Genomic DNA, 21,762 nt, shown 5'->3' with positions numbered 1-21,762 from the left:
TTTGGACTCGATATGAATTCCATAAACTATTCGGGGGTTAACGACCCTATGTCACCCCGAAAGGCCAAGAATCAGATCCTTGATTTCTCATTCAAAACCAGCCTCAGAACGTTGCTGCGGAAGGAAAAACAGAGTTCTGCGCAGAAAGCTTCAGGACATTGCGCGCGGAAAGCGGAAGCCCTCAGAACCTTGCGCTTTCCTTCCGCATCGCGGAAGGAAAGCGGAACTCTGCGCAGTCCGTTGTTTTCAGTTCAGCTCAATAATGGTCTCTTGATCCCTTTATGTGAATCCATAAATGTTTTCCAAAAATATTTTTATTCCCAAAAATTAGAAATTCATGATTCATAGAGTTTATGATTCAAAGGCCTGACTTCTTTCTTGATAATCTATAAATATTTTCCAAAATGTCCCTATTTTCCGAGTTAGAGATTTATGATTTTATAAGCTTTTATGACAACAACAACGGACATTTTTTACAATATGAATGACGATGTTAAAGAGGAGAATATTTCTATGATGATCACGACGCCGATGATGATTTCATGTTTAAAAGTCCCAAGCTTATGATTTCAATGTGAATATGAGAATGTTGAGTTATTTTCATAATTTTCTTGATTTTTATTCATTGTTGTTGATCTCGCCTTATAATGATTGTTCCTTCAAGGTGAGATAGAGCGATGATGATTATTCCATAATATAATCGGAGGTTACCGACCTTACGTCACTCCGATATAGTTGTGGCTTTTGATTGGGCTCTCATGCATGCTTTATATATATGTATGTATTTTCTCACACCGCGCGCGCTATAGTCGGCGGGCATGGCACGTAGATGTGCACACCACTGCAGTGGGCATGTTATGATATTGCCGGACGCGGGAGGCACCGGACACGAGCTAATATATGATAACACCGAGCCTTAATGGCCGGGCATGATACTATATATATATGACACTGAGCCTTAATGGCGGGCATAGTACTATGTATATATGTATAAAGATGTTTTTTTTAAAAGCAGAGCATGCATGACATTCGCCTTATGAGGCATCCAGATGTACAGGTTATCTCTCTTATTCCATGTTACCTTTCATATCTATATTATGTTGTTATTCATGCCTTACATACTCAGTACATTATTCGTACCGACGTCCCCTTCTGTGTGACGTGCGTTTCGTATGCCACGCGGTGTATACGGATGAGTAGTAGAGGATATTAGTAGAAGATGTTCCATTTGGATTGGCGAGCTCCATTTCCTGAGGAGTCAGCGAGTCGAGTATCTATGTTATGTTATCTTGTTTTATGTTAGAGACTTTGACATGAGTCACGTATATAACATGTCGGTCTTGTAAGTGGCTCGTAAGCCAAGGTATCATTATGCATTATGTTACAAATTTCATATGATTACAGATTTTACTTGATTTGAGAAAGACGAAAAAACATGTTTTTTTGAAAAGTTTACATTGTGCACTCATTTCATGATTTAAGAGTCCAGTATGATTATGAGTATCACGAGAATCAGCGGGTTCGCTCAGCCCTAAGTAAGGGGCGGGTGCCCATCATGCCCTATCAAAAGTTGGGGTGTGACAGGCACCTTCTTTCAATACCAAGCAGTTCCTTGGAATTACTCGTCTGATGAAAGGAATAAAGGAAAGGCAAAATTAGTTGTAGAAACTGTTGTTGCTGGAATAACAAGATCTGGGCGGTGTTATGCCCCCAAAGAGGTAGCACGAGGAACACCGAGTAAGGAAAATAACCAAAAGAAGGCTGTGACCGAGGCTGAAGTAGAAGAATTCTGGAGAAAAATGCCAACTAAGGAATATTCCATTGTAGAACAACTAAAGAAAACACCAGCCCAAATTTCTTTATTATCATTGTTGATGAATTCTGAAACTCACAGGAGCGCTTTAGTGAAGGTACTAAATGTAGCTTATGTTCCGGCCATGGTTGGAGAAGTCCTAGAAGCCCACAAAGTCTCTTTTCATGACGATGAGTTGCCGCCTGAAGGTTTGGGGCACAACAAGGCATTGAACATTATAGTCAAATACAGGGATAAATTCATTTCTAAGGTGTTGATTGATGGGGGTTCAGCTGTTAACATATGCCCTTTCACTACTCTCCGAGCTTTAGGAATCGATATCGGGAAAGTTCATGACAGTCACGTGAGAGTTAAAGGTTTTGATGGAGCTCAAAGGGGTGTCGTAGGGGAAATGGATTTGGCACTGGAAATTGGACCCGTGGAGTTTATGGTGGAATTCCAAGTGATGGATATATCTGCTAGTTACAACTTGTTGATAGGAAGGCCATGGATCCACATGGCTGGACCAGTCCCTTCCACCCTACACCAAAATTTGAAATTTGTCTGGAATCATCAGGAAATTGTAATCCATGGAGAAGGCAATAATTTGATTTATCCCAAAAATTCAATTCCCGTTCTCGAAAGTGTAGAAAGGCTAGATGGATCTGTTTTTCATATTAAGGAAATTATGTGCACTACTCAAGCTGAAAGGGTAAAATTGCCACGTGTGCTTATGATGGTGGCTTGGTAAATGTTGAAGAATGGTTTTAAGCATGGTCGAGATCTCAGAGTGAACTTGGATGGAATAGTAGAACCAATTCAATTACCCGGTCAGAAGGATACTTTTGGTCTTGGATACGAGCCTACTCTTGAAGAAATCTCATTGGCTAGTCTCAAAAGGAAAGGTGATATTTCCTTGCCAAAGCCTGTCCCTCTCCTGAATCAGTCATTTTTCAAGGCGTCTGTCACCCAAGTATGAGAGGAAGCTACTGAAGACAACCTCGTGGAAGGTCTCAAGAATCTATTCATTGCCGAGGAAGAAGTTGAATGCAATGTGATTCTGGATGATTGCCCTGAAACTCCAACTATCTGGGATGCTGAGCATGGAGATGCTTTAAACAATTGGACTTGTACCCCGCCCCCGGTTCTTCGGGAGTTTTGGTAGATGATTTGTATTAGTATTTGATGAAACAATGCGATTCAAAATTGAGGCCTGAATCGTGTTTATGCTTTTGTTGTGTTTTGCCTCCACCTTTTGAAAGCTTAAATGCCAAATCCAAACTACGCTTTTCCATTTTAATTCTGTCTTCATTTAATTAATTTCTCTTTTCTTTTTCAGCAATCAAACTAGTAAATCTGCTGATACTGTGAACGTGGCACGTAATGAAACAAGCGAACCAATCCTAAATGTCAAACAAGATTCTGAAGAATATGAAGAGGACATGCAACTTGAAGAGTTAACTAAAGATTTTGAACATTTTGAAAATAAGCCAAAACCAAATTTGGATGAACCAGAGACCATAAACTTGGGAGATTCAGAAACAGTAAGGGAAACAAGAATTAGCATCCATTTAACTCCGTCACAAAGGGAAGAATTGATCAACCTTTTGAGACAATATATAAACGTGTTCGCGTGGTCTTATGATGATATGCCGGGTCTAAGCACGGACATTGTTTCACATAAGTTGCCTATTAATCCATCTTGTCCTCCAGTGAAACAAAAGAAAAGAAATATTAAACCGGATTTGAGTTTAAAAGTCAAAGAAGAAGTCTCCAAGCAATTTAATGCAAAGGTCATTCGAGCTACAAGGTATCCCACTTAGCTAGCCAATATTGTTCCTGTACCAAAGAAGGATGGAAAAGTCAGGGTATGCGTGAATTATCGGGATCTCAACAAAGCTAGCCCGAAAGATGATTTCCCCCTCTCAAATATTCACATACTTATTGATAACTGTGCGAAGCATGAGTACCGATCATTCGATTGCTTCGCAGGCTACCACCAAATTCTGATGGATGAAGAAAATGCTGAGAAAATGGCATTCATCACACCTTGGGGAGTATACCATTATCGAGTGATGCCTTTTGGACTCAAAAACGCAGGTGCCACCTATATGAGAGCCATGACCACCATTTTTCATGACATGATCCATAAGAAGATTGAAGTCTATGTGGACGATATCATCATCAAGTCACGAAAGAGTTCAGATCACTTGACAAATTTGAAGAAGTTCTTTGACAGGTTGAGGCGATACAATTTGAAATTAAATCCCAAGGTGTGCATTTGGTGTTCCTGCGGGATGTTGTTAGGTTTTATTGTGAGCGGGTGAGAGGCATAAAATTGGATCCTTCGAAGATAAAGGCTATTCAAGACTTGCACCTTCGCCCAAAGAGTCGAAAGGACATGCGATGAGTTTCCTTGGTCGTCTCAACTACATTAGTCGGTTCATAGCACAATCGACCGTAATATGTGAGCCAATAATCAAGTTATTAAAGAAAGATCGCTACCAAATGGACGGAAGATTGCCGACGAGCTTTTGATAGAATCAAAGAGTATTTGTCTAATCCCTTTGTTTTGGTGCCTCTGGCTTCCAAGACCTTTGTTATTATATTTGTACGTATTCAGCGAATGCATTTGGATGCGTGTTGGGACAACATGATGAAACAGGAAAGAAGGAGCAAGCAATATACTATTTGAGCAAGAAGTTCACGCCTTATGAGGCCCGATATACTTTGTTGGAACGCACCTGTTGTGCCTTGACTTGGGTTGCACAAAAGTTGAGACATTACCTATCTGCATATACTACTTATCTCATCTCAAGGATGGATCCACTCAAGTATATTTTTCAGAAGCCTATGCCTACTGGGAAGTTAGCCAAATGGTAAATTTTGCTAAGTGAATTCAATATTGTATATGTTACCCAAAAGGCTGTCAAAGGGTAGGCAATAGCGGATCATCTTGCTGAAAATCCCATAGATGAAGAATACATGCCTCTTAAGACTTATTTCCCGGATGAAGAGGTCTTGTTTGTCGGAGAAGATATCTCAGAGGAATATCCAGGGTGGAGAATGCTCTTTGATGGGGCTGCAAACTCCAAAGGAGTTGGCATTGAACGATCTTAGTTTTGGAGTCAAAGCCGCATTATCCAATTTCAAAGCCAAAGCTCGGTTTCCGTGCACCAACAATATGGCAGAATATGAGGCTTGTATTCTTGGACTCAGAATGGCCGTTGATATGAACATACAAGAATTATTGGTTATAGGTGATTCTGACTTATTGGTTCATCAAGTACAAGGCGAATGGACCACTAAGAACGTAAAGATACTTCCGTACCTGCATTGTGTGAAAGATTTGTGTAGGAGATTTATCAAGGTGGAATTCAAACATGTCTCAAGGGCTCAAAATGAGTTCGCTGATGCTTTGGCAACCTTGTCCTCTATGATTCAAAGACCGGACAAGAATTACATAGATCCTATCAAGGTGAATGTGTAAGATCGAAGTTTATAGTTTCCATGTAGATGAAGAACCGATGGAGAACCTTGGTACTATGACATTAAGAAGTATCTCAAGGCAGGAGACTATCCAGAAGGCATAACCAGTGTTCAGAAGAGAACACTTCGAAGATTAGCAAACCGCTTTTTCCTAAATGGAGAAATCCTTTATAGGAGAACTCCAGATTTAGGATTGTTAAGGTGTGTTGATGCCAAAGAAGCGATCAAGTTGATTGAAGAAGTGCATGGCGGTACATGCAGGCCTCATATGAATGGTTTCATTCTGGCTAAGAAAATTCTATGAGCTGGCTATTTCTGGATGACTATGGAAACAAACTGCATTTTTTTTTTATGCAAAAATGTCACCAATGTCAGATTCATGGCGATTTGATTCGAGTCCCACCAAATGAGTTAAATGTGACGAGTTCTCCCTAGCCATTTGCAGCTTGGGGCATGGATGTCATTGGTCCTATCGAGCCGGCCGCGTCAAATGGACATAGGTTCATTTTGGTAGCCATCGCCTACTTCACAAAATGGGTAGAAGCATCTTCGTACAAATCAGTGACGAAGAAGGTAGTGGTAGACCTTGTTCGCAATAACATCATTTGTCGATTCAGAATCCCTGAGTCAATTATAACTGATGATGGAGCTAATCTTAACAGTGATTTGATGCGTGAGATATTCAAAAAATTTAAGATTACTCACCGCAACTCCACCCCTTATCGACCTCAGATGAATGGAGCAGTTGAAGCAGCCAACAAAAACATCAAGAGAATATTGCGGAAGATGATCGATAATTACAGACATTGGCATGAAAAATTGCCATTGGCCTTCGGTTTTCGCACCACTGTTAGGACTTCAACTGGGGCAACGCCTTATCTCTTGGTCTATGGGACCGAGGCTGTGTTACCTGCAGAGGTAGAGATACCATCCCTGAGGATTATCCAAGAAGCTGAGTTGAGTGATGCCAAGTGGATACAAAATCAAAATGAACAATTAATGCTCATTGACGAAAAGAGGATGAATGCAGTTTGTCATGGGCAGCTTTATCAGAACAGAATGGCCAAAGCTTTCAACAAGAAGGTAAGACCGAGACAATTCAAATCGGGGCAATTGGTGTTGAAGCGCATATTCCCACACCAAAATGAAGCTAAGGGAAAATTTGCACCTAACTGGCAAGGGTCTTACATGGTTCACCGAGTACTGACTGGAGGAGCACTAATTCTAGCAGAAATGGATGGCGAAGTGTGGCCGAAAGCTATCAATGCAGATGCCGTCAAGAGATACTACCTTTAGGAGCTTTTCATTTATTTTATATGTAATATCTTGTAATGTCTTTCTATGTAATGAAAATTACGTTCCCTCGGTGGGATACGTAAGAAACCTATATCGGGTTTGGTCTCTTTAAGATAGATATTTATAAAATTTTCATTTACTTGTAATATGAACTATGCCTAACCTGATTCCCGTGGTGGGATACGTAGGCGGCCTACATAGGCTTCGGTCACATTATTAAAAAACCTCAATTTTATTTTGCCTTGTATGTTTTGAACTACGCTTGACCTGACTCCCTTGATGGGATACGTAGGCAGCCTATATAAGGCTCGGTCTCGTCATGTTAAAAGTCCAATATCCTCCTATGCCAGAAGCTGGGACAATTTTTAAGGGCATCCGTGCAAAATAACATCGAGAGACATGAAAGAGTATATGGCCAACAGAGTCATCAGACAAAGGAAAGACTTTGGAGAAAGGACGTTCGCTTTGTTTCACAACGTGTCACGGTTCAAAGTTCAGCAGAAATTGTTTATCACTATATGCATATTTACCATAAATTTATGCATATTTCCTTTTGAAATAATATGATTTTTAATCAAATAGTTTTATTAATTGGCCAAGACTTAGAAATAGGCGGAGGTTACAAGTCCAGATAAAGCGGGAAGCACGAAGCATCAAGAACTGGATCTTCAAAGTCAACGCGAATCAACCACCCCCGAAACTTACAATTTTCTTTGAGTGCAGGTTTTCAAAATTGCGAAAACTGGAAATCTGTAATGTTTACAGCCTTGCAAGGACTATGCGTCGAACGGTTTGAGTTTTCTTATCACATTTAGGAGAAATTATGCCTCTCAAGTGTCAATAATTCTAGAAATTTACGATAAATTAATGCTTAAGTTTTACAAAGATTTTTAAATGTATCGATGCACAAATGCTCTGCATAAATGCTTTCAAATGCACTGCACATGCATTGCACTACTGCTTTCAAATGCACTGCACATGCATTGCACTACTGCTTTCAAATGCTCTAAGTAAATGCTTTCAAATGCACGGCACACGCATTGCACTCTTTTGCTTTTAAATGCTCTACGTAAATGCTTTCAAATGCACTGCACATGCATTGCACCACTGCTTTCAAATGCTCTGCATGAATGCTTTCAAATGCGCTGCACATGCATTGCACCACTGCTTTCAAATGCTCTGCATAAATGCTTTCAAATGCTCTGCATAAATGCTTTCAAATGCACTGCACATGTATTGCACTACTGTTTTCAAATGCACTGCACATGCATAGCATAACTGCTTTCAAATTCTTTGCATGCCTGGTTTAAGAAACACTACACACGCACTGCACAAATGTTTTTAACCGCTTCGCATAAATGCTTTCAAACACACATGCACCGCACAAATGCTTTAAAATGCACTACATAAATGCTTTACACCATGAATCATGTTGGTTTGAAAAAACTCATTTTCATAAATCATTGGGTTTTAAAGAAAACCTTATTATGCCGGCTTGGAAAGCCTCATTTTCATAAATCATTTAGCTTAAATGGCCTCATCTTCATATCTGGTTTAAGACCTCATTATCATTAATCATCGCCAAAGGCATCATTCCGATGGATCATCGGCCTAAAACCTTATTTGCATTAGCCTTAGCTAAGGCTATTTTACATCGCTTTATTTTCGATATTTATTTACTAACTATTTTATCTAGTTTAAGTTTCACATAAGCTTTAGCGCAACGTGGAACTATTTCTTCTGTAGTGAACTGGGGCAATTTGCTGGGAGGGGTAATCAAACTTCCGGACAAAGGTCAAGGGTCTACCTCGAACGCTCGTCTCTACCCCCAAATATTCCGCTTACATCCATAACCCGATCATCGAGTTCACACGTATTCATATTCCAAAATTCTCAAGTTCGATATATTTCCTCAATCATAATACCCAGTGTCATCATAATTCGACACTGGGGCAATATTTTTAATAAGATTTGCACCAGTCATGATTGCTTATTCGCAAGTGTCGCAGCTTCCTAGAACTACACACGGCCGGATTCTCGTGCAACCCAAGATATGTAGGCAACTCGGAGACCGGAGTTCGGCCACAATTTTCTCAAATTCTCTTTATCCTTATAGTGGCCCAAATTCTTTCAGTCAGGACAAAATGGGCTACTAAGTCAACGTCTTTGTCCGAAAATTCTTTCATCATTATCGGCCAAAGAGGAACAAGTTGTTGACACCCAATTTTGTCCCGCCTTTCTTCCAAAATATTTATTTGTGCTTCTAATATTTTGACACCTTAAGAACAATATTTACATTTTATTAGAGTCATTAGCTTTCTATTAAAATCGTCGTTTTTCATTATCCCACTATAGTCATTAGCTATTATCAGTATCATTATTGCCATTACTATTCTTTGTATTTTTATTATTGTTGTTGTTGTTGTTGTTGTTGTTGTTGTTGTTGTTGTTGTTGTTGTTGTTGTTTTGTTGTTCTTGTTGTTCTTGTTGTTGTTGTTGTTCTTGTTATGACTTTCATTGTACGGCCTTCACTTAATATCATAATCGCCTTGATCGCTTTTAACATCTTACACATCTCATTTATTTTATATATTTAGACGATAGCATTTACTATTTAGACGATAGCATTTACTTATTTTTAAACTTTAAAAATATTATCACGCGGCTATTACGATATCGTATAATTTTATTTGAGTACTAATAAATATATTTTTATGTTAAGTAATACTTTAGCACGCTTTAATGTATAATTAACTAAAGAGGGTCTTTCGTCTTAATTTAGGAGCCCAAATGAATATAAGGAAGAAAGTATCTTAAATCCAAGATAAAAGACCTCATACTAGCCCAATTTATATAAAAATCTGATCCTTGATTTAGCCACTAATGACCCAAAATAAAGCCCAAATCCGTCCATTTCAGCATGGCCCAAAAAGTTCAGCCCATCCATCCCAAGTATCCCTAAACATTTGCAAACCTAATCTCTACTCAAATCAGCCGCACCATTCCTTTTCTCATCTTTTTCGTCTTTCAAGCAAAGCTCCAATATTCACCAGCCATGGCAGAGCATTGTCCTTCCATTTCCGAGTAAGAACTGTCATCTATAACATCCCCTCATCTCTCCTCTTTAATTGAGTCGACACAAGAAGCCAAGAATACTTTTAAAAATCTGATTTGCTGAAGCAAAGGATCCGTTCCCAAGCCTAATTCAAATGGCTATTCTTTTCAAGATCCCGCCTAAGATACCACTACACAAACCCTAACTTTCTCCTATAAATACATCTCTAACTTTTATAGCCGAGATCAAGTTTTGAACAATGGAAAATTCTCACGTCTAAGCTACTGTTGTTTTTCTACCACTTCTCAAAGAAAACTTAAGCATTTTATTGCCTTTCAATCTCTGCCCATTTCGATTTTATTCAAAGATCTGAGACCTAAAAGCCCTAGTTCGCTGCACCCGAAAAAGGTCAGTAATTCTCTCCTTATTTCAGCATTTAGCTTCTCCTAATCTTATTGCTGCCCATTATGATTGTATGCTAGTTTGGGAATACAAGTAGACTAAATCTTTAGTTTAATTATGTTCTTCTTGGTCTTGGTTTATTTTATCATTTTCTAGTTCTGTCGTTAGTGTAAGTGTTTAGTTTAAATGATGTTTGAATTAAGTGATTAGTTTACTCTTTCTTCATATGTTAGAAAATGAGCTTGTATGGAAGTTTATGATCCTATTTTAGTTTCATAAGGATTAAATTTAGATGATGTTGTGCTTGTTTCCCTGCTGGTTTCATTATCTGCTTAAGTTATGAAGAAAGAATAAGGGTGTAAGCTTAGATGTTTATTTTCAGCATTTCCTTTCTTATTTAGACTCCATTTATGTCATCGTAGTTAGTCATTTTAAGTAATCAACTTGTTTTCCAGCCTTTAACTCTTTTGTTTGTAAAACAAAAAATGACTATTTAAGTATCTTATTCTCTATTTTGTTGTTGTGCTAAAGAGTCTAGTAGGTTTGTTGTTTGAGGTTTCACTTTTCCGTCACCGTAGAAATCATTATTAATATTGCAAAAGCTCTAGCTTGTATTAGTGCGGGTTTGGGGCTGTTTTCTCCTGTTCTTATAGGAAATTTAAGTTTGGTTTTAGTGAAAGCATGTTAATCCACTAATACATTTCTTTCATGTTTGTTGTTGAAAATAATTCAGAAATATGCCTTCCGGTCACCTTTTCTTTGACTATTAACATGTTACGGTTTTCAAGTTTACCAGATCCCATCTTTAACTGAGTTCTTCCCCTTTAATATTCAACTTCCTGCTACTTGAGTTGCACCAAATGTTAGAGTTTTCAGTTATAGTTTGTTATCTGTTTAAGCTAAATCCTTCCTCTACATTGGATTGACATACATTTATAGGTTTGTCTGGTTACTTAAACATGTTACAAATCCTTTCCTATCCTATTTTTAAATCAGTTTTCCCTTTTTGATATAAAGACGTCGATTATGTTTTGACAAAAAGTGTCACAACCCGACTAGGGCCCATGACGGGTACCCGGGGCTAACCACCGAGCACCGCTCATACCATTAACCATCGTACTCATTAAGCGCTCATTCATTAGTCTTATACTCAATTCATGGGAAAAAAAATCATTTTTCGTTTGGAAACATAATCACCTTTATATACATAAGCCCTTCGGCTATCAAAATAATGTACATACAATAAGGACATCGTGAGGCCATACTACCCACACATACGTATCTACGAGCTTCTACTGGAGTACTAACATAAAGACGGGACAGGACCCCGTCGTGCCCAAATATATACACAAAATAACAATTCAGCATAGCACCTCCGAAGTAATGGAGTGCTTCTGTAAGCCTGCTAAGTAACTCCTAGGAATCTGTGTCACCTCCCTGTCTACCTGTAGGCATGAACACAGCGTCCAAAGAAAAGGGCATCAGTACGAAATATGTACTGAGTATGTAAAGCATGAGTAGTAACATAAGTAAACATGAAAGGTAGCATAAAATAAAAGATCAAATACCTTTTGAGATGTTTGTCATGCTTACTTTACCTTTTCTTAAGGATTGCGGAATGCACATACATATACATATCATAGTACCGTATCTGCTCATACACATTAAACATCATCCATATTCGGCCACGTAGTGGCTCGACAATATCCGTATTCGGTCACGTAGTGGCTCGACGATATCACATACATGTCTGTCGTACCCTGCCATAACAAGGCTCGGTATATCTCATCATCATCATTGCCATCACTACGGAAATCTTTTATCATCACATACATCTCATAAGCTTATCATAACTTTTCATAGAGCATGCATTTGAATTTAAAGACAATCTATGAAAATCATATCATATTCGTACCATGAACTTCATAAAAATATCGTATGATAGGCTTTATAATCTCTAAACTTAGGCTCTTCATTACCATTATCGTATCTATGGCATATCTCGTACCCTTATCTCATATGAAACCCCCTATGAACATAGACTCGTAATTTTTCGGAACATTGGCCATAGGACATGCATTAGAGCTTATGGACAATCTATAACAATATCGGGGTGACATAAGGTCAAGAACCCCGGATTGCATTATGGAGTGATCATATTCATCATATCTCACCTTGAAGGAACTAACATTTTAAGGTGAGTGTAACACAACGAGCAACCTCAAGGGATCGTAAACAGGGTCATTAGATTGCAGAAACATCATATCGTATTCATAGCAAGAACTTTATGGAATTAGCATATCATGAACTTTAGAACTTTTAGGATCAACTCATGGTTATCATTATCATACTCGCATCGTATCTCTTTTCTTTATCTTATGAAAGCTCTTTATAATCATAGACTCATAATTTCCGGTGTGTAGGAAAGTCATGGAAATATAGGAGAATTCATGCCATGGAGTCATGCCTTAGAAAGAAAGGACTAGCCTTACAGACCTTTTCGTTTAGCTACTCTTTCGCTTGATCGTTCTCGTCCAATGTTCACGTTTCTACCTTCAAGAGAGTTCGTATTAACATTAGCTAATCGGTCACTTGAATATGCTCAACTAAAGCTAGAGAAAATTGGGCAGCATTTCCTTTGTTTCAACGACTTTCTCCATGTAATAAAACAACTCCCAAATAGCAAGATCAACTCCCATAATATCACAATCAATAGATTTCTCTAGCTAAACATTGTTCACTTCTCAAATTCACTTTCAAAGTCATCCATAACCATGACTACAATACAACAACATATTCATTCTTCCTGTATTATTTCCTCAACGTCATTAGCATCATTCATAACAAGATTATGCTCATCTCATACTAAAAATCATTGTTCAATTCAACTTACTACTCAAAATACCATTATTTCCCTATTTGAGCTCATATTCTACTTTCTTCTGTAATCCAAGTCTTTCAACTACCCAATACTTTGAATAACATGAGTTAGATGTAAAACTCACCTTTGATTATGTAGGAATGATCTTTGGATGAAGATACTTTGCTTGAGAAAAACCCCCAACTCCAATACCAAAGGATTTCTTGACTTCCACTAACCCTCGTGAGCCTCTTTGCACTTGAGTCTCTTGATTCTTGGTGTTTGGTCTTTGATTTTTCCGTCAAATATAATTAGCTATCCGACAAGCAACATATATTCTAGTCAATTTTTAATTAAATTAAAGGCTAATTTCTTAGAATAAGTTAGCATTCAAATTCTTGCCACTGCACCTAGGTGAATGGTGTAAACACCTGTCCTGTATTCTATATAGAAAATTCTCTTCTTTGTGAATGCGTTGCATATCATGAAAAGTTTCTTCGTTCTTAGAATAAGTTAGTATTCAATCTCTTGCCACTGCACCTAGGTGAATGGTGTTAACACCTATCCTGTGTTCTATATAGAAAATTCTCTTCTTTGTGAATGCGTTTCATATTATGAAAAGTTTCTTTATTCTTGATGAACTCTGTAATAATAGTAGGAGACTCTCCTTGATAGCTATTTAGTTATGTGCAACTTTGTAGTCATTTCTGATTTCATCATAGCTCTGTGAAATGACAGCTACATAGTTAACGGATTAATAAGTTCTCCGTTTCTGTAAAAAAGGTTCCTTTTTTTTTTTCTTTTTTTTGCTTACCACTTTCGTCAAAAAGTTACATCATTCTTCACCACTGTTTTCTACTTTAATCTGAGGCAAGTTAAGACTGAAAACTACACACAAAGGTACTGATAAAGAAATTGTCATTAAATAGGATATTGAGGACCTAGAACACTACCTGTATGCCAGTTGATGAAAGTTTCTCCCACCTTGTATGCCAGCTTATTGTAGCATTTTTGGTATCTTGTTGTAATCGATGTCGTTGATACCAACAAATGATTGTTCTAGGTGTTCGCAAGCTCGTGTCTTCACAAGTTCTCGGTTCCTAAGTAGTCTTGCCCCTCATCCCAATGGTTAATGGTATTACTGGATGATGCAACCAATTACTGCAATTGTGTCCCATACACGCACTTATTTCCCATACACAGCGTGGCCAGGTGAATCCTTCAGGATAAGTGAACCCACCTCTGCTTCAGCGGCAATGCTTATCCATGATTGAACATTAGCATCGGAAACCTTGTGACACAAACTACTCCATGTGAAGCGCTTGTGAGCATCTCTGAAGAAGAAAAACAAAGTTCTTTGTTTGGCAAAAGACTAGTATACCACGTTATAACTACATTTAATATCATCCTGCTAGTATGCACCAGAAGGTTGAGTAACGAGGATAAAATTGCCATGGCTGGGAGCTCAAATCAACACTTATCTTTTAGTATTATAGCTTCTGTTTCTCCCTAAAAGCAATGGTACCTGGCCAAGAGAGCTAAAATTGTTGGGGAAAGCGTTGATCATGGACATAAACAAGAGTTTGAATTAAGGCTTCAAAGCACAATGAATCGATCTTTTTCTCCTACATTAATTGATCTTGGAGGGCTATTAACAATCTTCCTCTGTTAAAAGGAGTTGCACATTGCTGCTATGCATTTTCCCCGACACTTTCTCATTTTTTTCCTTTCTCAGAATGATGTATCTCCATTTCATAACAAAACAATTCTTTTTTTTTTTTTTTTTTGAACTCTAAAATTAGATATGGAAATACATGATAAACAAGTCGCTCGATTAAGCTACACAAGAATAGAAACAGACTCATTAATTTAAATCCATCAGACAAACACAAAATCACCTAGTCATTAACAGATCAAACTGACCAACTATGTCTTCAAGAATCATTATATCAAGTCAAAGAGAAACCTACTACACGAAGTAACTAGTAGAAAGAATACTGGAGTACATAGGTATTAAAAATTCCATTCAAGTTTACAAAATTAAGAACTTATGGAGTGCATGCTTTTCAAGATAACATAAGCATAGTGGAAGTGTGCTTCAGATGAAAGAATTGAATGTAAGAAAGTTAAAGTCAGAATAAAGAATATTATGATTCAACTTCTGCACAAACATCAGTACTTAATAGATTAATTAACTATGCGCCAAATAGTTAGGGAACTGCAAGAACTTAAAGCTAGATGTAAAATAAGAATTTATACTGACAAACAAATGAATAAAGACTATAAAAGAATAATGAATAAAGACTATAAAAGAATAAGTGCATTCATTTTGAATTAGTGATAAATTAACTGCATCACCAATCTAATAGAAAATAAACTTCCTCCCTCTCCGTAAGGGTGCTTATTGTCAGCTCCCCGCTTCTGAGTTGCAGCGGCTGATTTTCCCCATCAAAAGCTTTTATTTCTTTTAATTGACTATGCCAAGGTTTGCTTCTTTGTGAAGAAGAATGTCTCGGATTATTCACATACATTAAACAATCGATGAAACATTTATTCATTTCAACAGTTGATGATAGGTTAAGTTTCCTAGGATGACAACTCCATAGCAAAGCATCCACAAACGTTGACCAAATCACAGTCGGGCATCTAATGTTGACATGTAAAATGTCCACTTGGGGGGTCGCAATTCTGGGGTGAAGCTGCAATTCTTTCATGTTGATCCCATTGCATCTGGAAAAATAAAGGAAAACTTGAGACCAAGAGCTCGAATTTGATAGGAACTTCCCAAACTTACAAAACCATGCAGCATGTAAACTGTTGTGGTATTTAAGCACGACTTTTGAGTGCTTCAATTGACTTGACTCACTATCCATTTTAAGTTCAGGAATTTGAATTCCCATGTACTCAAGTGAAACCAAATTTGAAGAATCAATTTCCCGTATGCGCTCACAATTCTGAATCTTCAAGGCCTTAAGGGATTGAGATCTAGAAATAAGGTCCTGGAGAAATCCATCAGATATACTTACATTTGATAGAACTAAAGATTTCAAATTCTGACATTCAACAACATGCAAATTTTTCCATCAAAAACCAGAATAAGACAAGTGTTCAAGAGTTGGTGCTTGAATTTTAGCACGTTGGTTTATATTTGTCGTTATGGAAACTGACTTGATCTTTTGAAGACTCAACAGCTCAATCTTTCGCAACCCCGAACAACGCTCAAGGATGAAAGAGACAATCAAGGGACAACTATTAAGTAGAAACTGAAGCATATTTTCATCTAAATTGACCTTAGTTAGAGAAAGCTTTCTCAAAGAACCATAGTTCGCCACGCCACTTGGAAACCGAACATGCTTCAGATTACAACCCTCCAGAACCAATTCTCTTAAAGAATTTCCTGCCAAGACATTGAAAATAGGAAAAGGGTACGATCGAATCAAATGGTGAGGATCTCCATACACTATATCTTTTACGCCATTCTGAAGAGCGATGAAAAGCCACTTATGAATCAGAGGGAAAACTTGATAACGAGAATTGGATTTTAAACAGTTTGAACATTCAAACTTGTCAATAAAGATTTTGTTATCCCTGTAACTCTCCATGATTGAGTCCATTATTTCCGTGTCCTCGAAATAACCAACTCTGAATTCCAAGCTGGGAAGAGTCGACCAGGCTTGTAGCCATGTTTTGGAGAGAATTCTCATCAAGGTTGCTTCTCCATAACTAAGATGACAGAGTATTTTGTGAATCACACATGCAGGCAATATGTCTGCAGTGGCAGTCAGGTTTGTAGCCATGTTTTGAATGATAGGAAGAACCCTAATGTGAGTGGCAATTTATATTTTCTTGGAACGCTAAGTCCAGTACTTAATTGTCCAATAAACCTAAATGGTATCTTGTTCTTGTATAAAAGCCATTTAGTGGTATTTGCACTTTTGTCTATATTTTATGTTTGGTCTTTAATTTTTGTCCTTCAAATAGGCTAGGTTTTTTTATTTTTGCCCTTCAAAATCGAACTTATGTCTGCGCATCGTAATATCCACAAATTATGTCATCCCCTTAAAGAACTTATGTCCAGCTAGGCGTAAATTCAATTTTGAAGAGAAAAAATTAAAGAGCAGTCCATTTGAAGGGCAAACCGCGCAATTGCTTCAAAAAAGCAAGATGGCAGTGCCATAGAAAGAGGGACATACCGCTTTCCGGCCCTGTTCTCGAATAATAGCCACCTTCACCTGTGAAATTTGAAAGTCCATGACATGAGTTATTTCTCAATTACAGTCATGGGCAGAAAAGCGGTTATTTTTGTAAATTTTATCAACAGCACCGCCTCTTCTATGAGAAAAAACGGCAGAAAAAAAATGTGGTGCCAAACTTGACACATTAAAATCATATTCATTGTCGATATGAAAATATGGTTTTTGCATTCTAAATAACAAATAGTTCTGTTAAACTTTTGTAATGTTGCATTCACAGTAGTATCTTCAAGTTTTTTCGTTGATACATTAGGAATACTTGTTATTGAGTGGCTTACAGTTTTTTTGACTAAAATTGCTAGCTCTAGGAAAAAAGGTACGATAGCAGCACCGCCTCTTCTATGAGAAAAAACAACAGAAGACACATTCATTGTCAGTATGAAAAATGAGATTATAATGTGAATTTAATTTGCAGTTATTTCAGAATAACAAATATTTTCAGGTTAAATCCCAACTGACGCAAAACATTAGATGATTTTTTCTCATTCCAAGCTTTGATGGATGGATAGATTTTACCGAGTACCTAGGCTGGTTGGATGTAGTAGATACCTCATGAAATTAGTCAAGGTGCTAAATGAACCTCTAATTCTCATGGTGGAAGAGTCTAAATGAAGTCTACATTTATTTGATGAAAAACAAGGTGCTGCCTGAATCAAAGAACAGGGCTAAGCTTGTAAATTGTAATAATGCCTGGTAGGAGGCCCCTACATGTGCTTGTCGGAACTTCTCTATTTAGTGGATTCACATACTTAATATAATTGTATATAGATGGGTATCAATTAAAGAAGTTCATTTTACTGATCTAATAAAGTGTTAATTTTATGGGTTATTTAAATGTTATTTTATAGGGAAAAGGACATTGTGTGTCCAATGGCTCAAAGTATTGTCACATTTGGCCAATATTTGGGCCTAATACCCCAGGATTCTGCTCGGCTCAAAATAATGCCAAAAAATGGTCGGTCGGCCCAAAATAATGCCAAGGCTGGCCGGCCCAACAACCTAGGCTGCTACAGCATATATACATATGTTGGAATTATATACACTTTATATACAAGAATGATACAGTTTATATACATATGCTGGAATTAATTATACATTTATTATACATAAATTATACGTTAATTATACATTTATTACACACATATTATGCAATAATGATATGATATTTTTTTTCTTTTACATATACAATAGTGATATATATTATATACCACAATGATACGGTTTCTCTAATACATTTTCTGTACGTATGGTACACTTTCTATACAAAGACTGATACAGTTTATATACACATGCTAGAATTATATATACACTTTCTATACAAAAATTATACATATTATATACAAAAATGATACAATTTTCTATTCTAGTAGGCGTTTGGACATGCGATTTCATCTCATGAGATGAAATCAACGTTTGGAACATCTCTGATTTCATGAGATGAAATCCCAAATCATCCAAAAAGGAAGGATTTGGGATTTGAAATCATGATTACGAAAAATATAAATGTAAAATTTGACCCATACGTTTATATTTTGTAAAAAAAGACCTATAAGTTGGTAGAAATATTTACCAATCATGTTTACTAACCATTTGTATTAAATATTAATCTGCAAGTTGGTAAAATATATTTACCAATCATGTTTACCATGTGGGAGGATTATATTAAAGAGTAGTTACATTACTATTCATGTTAAATTTTCCTTTTTATTGAAATAAAGTTTGATCAATTGATTTTGTATGTTTTTAGAAAGGCCTTCTAGTAGCGTATTAATTTTATTATGAACTATGATTTACTCATTTGGTAAGATTGTATAAGAATTAGGAAAATTTTGATGGTTTTCATAACTTTGTGGGGTTTTTATGTTTATAAAAAAAACTGCGACTTAAGAAATCCAAATTACATGTCCAAACATGATTTCATCTCATAATTTTATCTTATGAGATGAAATCATGTCCAAACGGCTCCCTAGACAGGGCAGTTGTATTGTGCTGATACACATTATATACACAAATGATACATATTATATACAAAAATGATACATACCTTAGTGATTCATATTTTATACAGTTTCTATACATTACAGATAGGTACATATACATATTTTATGCACAAATGACACATATTATCTATAAAAATCGCCTCAAACATTTTTGTGTTTGGGTTTTTATTTGAAAATTATCTTATTTAAGGTTTGGCTAATTGATGGGATTTGTTTAATTGCTACATTTTGGGTTTGGAAAAAATTGGGCTAGAGGATGGGATTAGTTATGGCTGAGCGACCATATATGTCCTTTTCCCTATTTTATAAGGTATAAATTTTATATGCGTAGAAACCTAGTTAACTCTTCAGTTATAATTAATGGGTTCATAACCGAAGAGTTACATATCTTCTGAAAGGTTACCTTTGAAGAGTTATGTATCTGCTAAAGAGTTGTGTATAGTTTATTTAAATCGTGGTCCCTGTGCCACACACTTATTATTCTTCTCTCCCATAATAGAAAAGAACCAGAAAATATCAACGTGTAAAGGCTCAAAAGATCGTAACTTCCTTCCATTAGTTTTTAATGTATCAAGGTAAGTGCCCTTACTATTCGTCCAAATTTATATCTTTATCTAATGATTTACTTGCGATCTTGTATGAAATGTATAAAGTTTCCAACCGTTCTTAATTCGCCAATGAAACTTGAGAAAGCAAATTGGATAAGCTGGTGTAAACAGCTGGCTCATGCTGGAAATGTGTTAGAACTTTCCGATGAGAGATTAAGACACGACTAGTGTCACACCCCCAAAAAGGCAAGCATGACATGGCACCCAGTGCCTTCAACTTACTCCGAGTGAACCACTTGCCTTGACTACCCAACTCCCATATCGATGCATCAAAACAAAGTTTCAACAATATAATAAGTATCTAAAGGGAAACGTGATCCTAACTTCAAAAATATGAATTTGGTCGACGGCCAAAATAAATAAGTAGCGGTAGAGGCAGATGTAATCTTTCGGTATCACTTATCAGGTTCACCTGAACCAAGTATTTTTGGCGTGATACATAAATTTATGTGGAAAAATATATTAAAATTATAACAAATAGTAGATATAAACCCATAATTTTAACGATATAATAGGTTCAATGCAGTTAGTAACCCTAAATGTTGAAATCATAAAATTTAATTTAATTCTTAGATTCACCTCTGATCGATGAGTATATGGAATGGAATTAACCTCGCCAAAATACATAAAGTGCTCGATCTATGAAAGACAATGATTTATCTTCTCAGTTGATATGCCCTTTGTTTTCTTTGATCCATAAATTAGAATTGAATCTTCGATCCGCGCTAAAAGAAGCAAATCTTTTTTTGGAATTCGTTTGCGTTTTATACCCGTAACATATGTCTTCTTTTGTGATTTGCACCCTGTACTACTTTTCTTTATGATTCGCACCCTAACCTCTTTATTTTCTTGCAAAATAATGAAACCACTCTTTTTTAATTATTTTACGTGGGTCAAAATTGGAATACAAATAATAAACTGTGTACTTGCTTAAAACTAATCTTGATATCGCACTACAAAAAGATGAGTAATTGGCGGAGGTTGAAAGTTGCAATTCGTGGAGGTTGTAACCTCTTCTAACAACTAGTGGAGGCTAAAACCTTCGCGAATTGCAACTCTCAACCTCCGCAAATTACCCATTTTTTTGTAATGTCGTGTGTATAATGTAAGTTCTTTGTGATTACTTGATACTTGAAGGACAATCATCTGGAAAAATGTAGATGCATTGGACTCCGCAGTTAATGGGCCAGTTTGTTCCCCATAAGTGAATGATTCTTGATGAACGATGTCGATTATAGGTGAGCTGCACATATTTTCTGGTGTCATTGTGCTTTATTTATTAGTGAGATGCCATTTCAAACCCGAGTAGGGGCTGGGCCGGACACCCTTTTCCCTCCTCAAACTCGGCCCCCAACCCGGCCCATTAACCTATGGCCCCGCCCCCCCGCCCATGCCGGCCCCATGTGACCCGAATTTACGTGGCCCGGCCCAACCCCGCAACGGGCCTCATGTGACCCGAATTTACATGGCCCGACCCTTCCCAATTGACAGGTCTAGGCCTCAACTCTTACCAAATTTTAGTTTCTTTGTTTGTTTCTTTAATTTATTTAATTACCAAATGAATTTTTTTTTCCTTAATATGATTTTATATAATATATTAAACAAAGAAAATGTGCTCTTAAAAAATATTTTAACAAGATTACTCATGGATCAATTTGATTACAAAACATCCCAACTTTTAATTAGGCAAAATTGGGCGATGGATTGTGTTAATAAATAAATGGATCATTACCCCACCCAAATTTAAGCGGGTCGAACGGGTCATATTTGTATGAGCTAATTTTGCACCCTTAGTCCGACAATAACAACAACAACATACCGAGTGATCCCCACAAAGTGAGGTCTGGGAGAGTAGCGTGTACGCAGACCTTACCCCTACCTTGGGAGGTAGAGAGGTTGTTTCCGGTAGATGTACATGCCTATTTTAAGCAAATAGGAGTAGTCTAAGTTCTATGCATCTATGGTGTAAAATATAGAGATAATGATGAAAAATACACGTGAAATATC

General features: G+C 36.9%; 2 protein-coding genes and 2 long non-coding RNA genes across 5 annotated transcripts; 1 reads left to right on the top strand and 3 right to left on the bottom strand.

Moving 5' to 3' along the window:
• The first annotated feature begins 5,734 nt into the window (after positions 1 to 5,734).
• Positions 5,735 to 6,577, top strand: LOC132061813 (uncharacterized). The gene has a single exon (XM_059454463.1). It carries the CDS (start codon positions 5,735 to 5,737, stop codon positions 6,575 to 6,577), a length of 843 nt encoding a protein of 280 aa, XP_059310446.1.
• A 3,243-nt stretch (positions 6,578 to 9,820) lies between these two features.
• LOC132046537 (uncharacterized) lies at positions 9,821 to 10,043 on the bottom strand. Its single transcript, XR_009412732.1, has 2 exons — positions 9,918 to 10,043; positions 9,821 to 9,856 (listed from the first exon to the last, which is right to left on the bottom strand). It is a non-coding gene; the product is annotated as an uncharacterized LOC132046537 (long non-coding RNA).
• Positions 10,044 to 13,191: 3,148 nt separating this feature from the next.
• LOC132046554 (uncharacterized) lies at positions 13,192 to 15,182 on the bottom strand. The gene is made up of 3 exons (XR_009412735.1): positions 13,939 to 15,182; positions 13,709 to 13,871; positions 13,192 to 13,618 (listed from the first exon to the last, which is right to left on the bottom strand). It is a non-coding gene; the product is annotated as an uncharacterized LOC132046554 (long non-coding RNA).
• Positions 15,183 to 15,486: 304 nt separating this feature from the next.
• On the bottom strand, positions 15,487 to 16,752 carry LOC132046543 (putative F-box protein At1g49610). Of its 2 annotated transcripts, none has more exons than XR_009412733.1 (2): positions 15,761 to 16,752; positions 15,487 to 15,624 (listed from the first exon to the last, which is right to left on the bottom strand). XR_009412733.1 is itself a non-coding variant. In XM_059437205.1 (2 exons), the coding sequence occupies exons 1-2, from the start codon at positions 16,689 to 16,691 to the stop codon at positions 15,541 to 15,543; spliced, it is 591 nt and encodes a 196-aa protein (XP_059293188.1). In that variant the 5' UTR covers positions 16,692 to 16,752; the 3' UTR covers positions 15,487 to 15,540. The 2 variants fall into 2 exon arrangements, 1 of the variants encoding a protein (XP_059293188.1); XM_059437205.1 differs by having other exon boundaries at positions 16,185 to 16,752.
• Positions 16,753 to 21,762: the final 5,010 nt, after the last annotated feature.

This window comes from Lycium ferocissimum, chromosome 1, assembly GCF_029784015.1.
Source record: "Lycium ferocissimum isolate CSIRO_LF1 chromosome 1, AGI_CSIRO_Lferr_CH_V1, whole genome shotgun sequence".
NCBI classification, from domain to species: domain Eukaryota; kingdom Viridiplantae; phylum Streptophyta; class Magnoliopsida; order Solanales; family Solanaceae; genus Lycium; species Lycium ferocissimum.
The sequence above is the reverse complement of the archived record's forward strand: the minus strand, read 5'-3'. Positions and strand labels throughout refer to the sequence as shown.

What these genes read in the sequence shown, in the direction of transcription:
- LOC132046543 (XM_059437205.1), bottom strand. Translation starts at nt 16,691, where the DNA reads ATGGCTACAAACCTGACTGCCACTGCAGACATATTGCCTGCATGTGTG. An exon ending in GAAAGCTTTCTCTAACTAAG is followed by an intron (nt 15,625 to 16,184) that starts GTCAATTTAGAT and finishes TTATTTTTCCAG; the next exon opens with ATGCAATGGGATCAACATGA.
- LOC132061813 (XM_059454463.1), top strand. Translation starts at nt 5,735, where the DNA reads ATGGATGTCATTGGTCCTATCGAGCCGGCCGCGTCAAATGGACATAGG.